We start from the raw sequence: 4976 nt of genomic DNA, 5'->3' as shown, positions 1-4976 counted from the left end.
TTCGGACAGGAATTCTCACCCCTCTTCTGCCCTTTTCAAGAACAGACCGGTCCTTCAAAGACTGAATAACCCAACAGACTCGTCCGCTAGACATCAACTTTCAACTTGACCTTGGCCTCTAGCCGCGTCTACCCAGTAGGCCATGTAAAAACCAACTGCGCCAAAACTTGATAGCTATGTTCTGTCTTTGCATATTGTAAAACGAGGGGTATGGTATTTGCAGTGCACACTGACGTTATATCCGAATTCTCACTAATGTATTGAATGTTCGAACCTGTATCCATCCCACTCACTTGAGTGATAAGAAAACGGGGCGTTTTGATTGAATCACGCATGGATTTGAGCCAATATATCTTTAGTTGCAAAATGAGTTGGACGTTTTCCAAGTCTATATTTTGTTGTTGTTCTAAATAAAGCCTTGTTCATTTTAATTCTCATCGGATTATTCTCTATCACATGCGTGTCTTTTGGATGAGTCATCAGTTTTCCCCACAGTGGTTCGGTCTGTTCAAACACTGTTAGCATTAGTAGTTCATCTCCATCGTCTTTTAAGGGATATTAGGAAACGTGTCCTTGGCGAATCATTCCTTATGCTATTTACTACTGGTCGAATTATGTGAGCTGTATTAGGGTTTGAATGGATTATACTTTGTGGAATTAATACAGGCCCACAATCTTCAAAATAATCAGCAATGACATTGTGTCATAGACATGATTACACGTACTTCCTTTATGTGCGTAAAAGCAACGTGTTTGGATGATTTTAAGTAGGTGAATCACCGCAGTCGTTTGAAGCAGTCTGGACAACTAAGTTCTTTTTATTTGGCTTTCCAATTATAAAAGAGGAACCTTTTCAAACAAATGTGTCCGTCACACAGTTAGGTTTGAAGTGTAACCTTTATATAGGAGTCATAGGAGAGGATATTTGTTGTTTGTTTTAGATTTACTCACGAAACCCTCTCGTTTTTGAGCGGCAAAAAGACAAGCCAAATCCCTCGATAGGTACGGTCATCTGACAACACCGCATTTTTCTACATTTAATTATCTGCACTGGGAGATGTTTATCGTGCTCTTTGCATATCACGTGGGCCCTTCTTGGCCAATGAAGGCGCGACCTTGGTTGCACCAGGGCACGTCAGAGTGGTTCACTCTCTCGGAATCAGTATCTCCTTTTTTCAGTCTCTGTGCTTTTTTTAAAAGAGCCAGAAGCCTCAATGTTGGATGTCGTGCTATGACAACGTCACTGCTCCTCCGTCCTCGCTGGGTCGACCCGTCGGTGATGTTCCTCTACGACAACGTTTCCGATGAAGTGAGCAAGAACATGGACGCTAGCGGTGGTGGTTTTGCGGGAGGCAACTTTGCGGCGAACCAATGCAGAAACCTGATGGCGCACCCCGCGTCCCTCGCTCCGAGCACCGCGTACTCGTCAAATGAGGTCCCCATCTCCGGTATGGGTGAGCCAGCCAAGCAGTGCAGCCCTTGCTCGGCTGCGCAAAGCTCCTCCAGCGCGTCCCTGCCCTATGGATACTTCGGTAGCGGCTACTACCCGTGCAGAATGTCTCACCACAGTAGCATAAAGTCGTGCGGCACGCAGCCCCCCTCTGCATACGGGGAGAAGTACATGGACACGTCCGCCTCGGGCGATGACTTCACCTCGCGGGCCAAGGAGTTCGCCTTCTATCCGAGCTATGCGTCGGGGCCATACCAGCCCGTTCCCAGTTACCTGGACGTCCCCGTGGTACCAACTATGAGCGGGCCAGCAGAACCCAGACACGAGCCCCTGCTGCCCATGGAGAGCTATCAGCCGTGGGCTCTGACTACAAACGGGTGGAACGGACAAGTCTACTGCACCAAGGAGCAGCCTCAGCCCGGACACATGTGGAAATCCTCCATACCAGGTACAACACAAGGAGCTAGCCCTCAGGTTTTTACGCAATAAACCAGACAGTCTTTTCAGTGTGTTTTTATAGTTATATGTACGAAATATTTTGGCCTTTATGTAATGCCTAATGTAACAACATTTTAGAAACGATGCATTTTTTTGTAAAACTGTCTTGTATGATAGCATTATGGCTAGGCTACTATTGTAACCTTCTTATACCATATCTATTTTGTTTTCCTTTTTTCTCCACCAGACGCAATGTCTCACATAGGAGGGGACGTGAGCTCCCTCAGACGTGGAAGAAAGAAGCGCGTGCCATACACCAAGGTGCAACTGAAGGAACTTGAGCGCGAGTACGCGGCCAATAAATTCATAACGAAGGACAAACGAAGGAGGATATCGGCCCAGACGAATCTATCTGAGCGACAGGTCACTATCTGGTTTCAGAACAGACGCGTAAAGGAGAAGAAGGTGGTCGTCAAAGTGAAGAGCATCAGCTAGTTCTGAACGATGGGAATTGAGTACACACATACACACGCACACACACACACACACACACACACACACACACACACACACACACACACACACACACACACACACACACACACACACACACACACACACACACACACACAAACACACAAACACACACACTCAAAATGCTCTTCACGGTTTTTGGTTGGAACAGTTGACTCATTATATCCCACCGATCATGATTCACAAATGTAGGCCTATTTTGCCAAATGCGTTCCGGGACCTTTTTGGAACGAATATGCATAAAAACTCTGGACCTTCCACCTTTACTCCATGATGTAAAATATTGTTCGCGGTGAATGGATCCCAAAGCAGAAAGGGGCGTGTCATTTTTGCGACTGACATGCAGTACAGGAAAACAGACACCCTTCAGAGGTGTGTGTTTTAGTTTCTCATTTTATCTGCAACTTCACCGTGTGGAGGAAAAAAAACATTTGGAAATCCACAGGAAGTGACGGCATTTAGGATTATAGCTTCCACGGTTAAATATTAATCCGTTCCATTTCCCCTTCAACACTCCACTTATCATGTGCATCTTAATTTAAAGTTAAGCTTTTTCAAATGGTTCTCATGCTCTCACTCATAACGAATCCATGGTGCGTTCCCTCTAGTAATGCATAGATAATGGTTTGTGTGCCCATATAGGTTTTATATTGTGTGTGTATTCATGTGGTTGTATAAGTAAACTATGCAGACAAAACTATACAATTTCAAGGCATCTGTGTGTGTCTGTAAAACATGTCGGTGTAGAAGGATTGACATGAAAATCCGGCCCAATAAAATATGGACATTGTTGAATCAATCGAATATATCCACGACTTCTGTTTTGAACATCCATCCAGTATATTACAGAGAAATGGTTCAGTTTTTGGTGACATTTTGATGTCAATTTTGTCATTTTGTCATAGCTATTCAAATGTGAAAGGATCAGTCATAGGTTGGTTGAAGTTATGCTTAGATTCAGAGGCAGTGTGAGAGACTCGAGTAGGTCTGTTTACGGTGTGTAAGGAACATGTCTGACCGCGGTGATTTATGCGTCACTGCGGAAGGTCCTCGTTTAGCCATACTGGGTTACTCTGGGCTGTCGTTTTTTGTACGTTAATTCCATGTGTCGCCTGGTTGTGATGGTATTACGAAGAGTCTGAATCTATCTATTGAGTGCATCAAAAATGTATATTTCTGGAGAAAGATCAAATCATGGAAGTTGGTTTTGAGTGTATGTGCAGGACTATAATGCCAACATCGCCATCTACTGATGAAATCGTCTCAAATCGTGCCAGACTGTAGCCAGACTGGCATATGAATAGGTTATACCCTACTTAACCACATCAACTAGGTTATAATAATAATAATAATATTAATAATAATATAGTTACATTTATATGAGATCAATATGGAAATATTTAGCAACAATACCTGGACAAACAGCCTATTCGAAGCCATACTTGTTCTCTATTTGTTTGTCCTGTTGTGTTTTACTGTTACATGTGTAGATCTCAGTTGTGAATGTTCCGTTATTTCAATTATTGTCATTATTTTACATGCTTTCACAGGCATTTTTGTCAATTTTTTTTCGCGTCATAACACTATTACTGTGACGCAATCATATAGAGAATGCAGGAAGCATTTATTCGATAGGAATTCCTACTTATTATTACGTCATAATAATATCAGTGAAAACGTTAATTCGATGCACTGTATCTCAGCCACAGTTAAAATATCAGAATTTCAAAGGTGTATATAACCGCTTCTGCGTCACAGAGGTGAGCATTTTGGATTTTGAACATTAGTAGGCCCCCCCATGTGCTGCAGAAAACACCCACGCGCAGTTTAGGCTATTGTTGTTTTCGATTTCTTTGAGGTCTTGCACTAACCTGCAATAATATTTTCAATTATGTATTCAATGATCTCGTCATCCCAACGACAAAGTCTGTATGGAAATGTTTCGCATTTTGACATTTCTTAATCCCCTATATGACTGATCATCTTTTGTTGTAACGAGCGTCTCGCGTTCATGTCTGTTGATAATATCCATATCACACCAAATCACAAAATGAGAAGCGATTTCAAATGCGGGATATTATTTCTGCAGGTCTAGATTGTGATGCAGGTCTACATGTTTAATTCTAAGATAGTTTGGATTGAAAAGGTGCATGGGTGGCACATTATATTAACCGCAGTACTAGTCTAATCTGTGAAGTAACTTTATAATGAGCTAGAAGCCTATACATTACCATTTTAGCTCAAACGTTTTTACATGTTCTTGGAAAATAGACTTAACAATAAAGATGTTGGTATTTAAGACACCTGATACTTATACATTGTTATTACATTATGCACATCTGTATGCAAGATAACATGAGGTGCTTACAGGCCACCAGCCGTAGCCTACAACTATTCTATTATTCCCATTCAGAAGTGGTTGAAAATGTTGAATTTATAATAGAGCGCTTTCTTAAATAATATTCTGATTTGCACCATGTACTACTCTGGTGACTCAAGATAAAAATGTATGTTTCTCGTTGACAGGCCTACCACTTTGGTTCTATTACCGTAT

General features: G+C 42.0%; 1 protein-coding gene across 1 annotated transcript; it reads left to right on the top strand.

Moving 5' to 3' along the window:
- Positions 1-1231: 1231 nt before the first annotated feature.
- On the top strand, positions 1232-2383 carry LOC139392058 (homeobox protein Hox-A13a-like). Its single transcript, XM_071139725.1, has 2 exons — positions 1232-1898; positions 2136-2383. The coding sequence occupies exons 1-2, from the start codon at positions 1232-1234 to the stop codon at positions 2381-2383; spliced, it is 915 nt and encodes a 304-aa protein (XP_070995826.1).
- Positions 2384-4976: the final 2593 nt, after the last annotated feature.

This window comes from Oncorhynchus clarkii, chromosome 32 (assembly GCF_045791955.1).
Source record: "Oncorhynchus clarkii lewisi isolate Uvic-CL-2024 chromosome 32, UVic_Ocla_1.0, whole genome shotgun sequence".
Classification (NCBI taxonomy): domain Eukaryota; kingdom Metazoa; phylum Chordata; class Actinopteri; order Salmoniformes; family Salmonidae; genus Oncorhynchus; species Oncorhynchus clarkii.
Note: the sequence above shows the minus strand (reverse complement) of the source record. Positions and strands in the feature narration are given on the sequence as shown.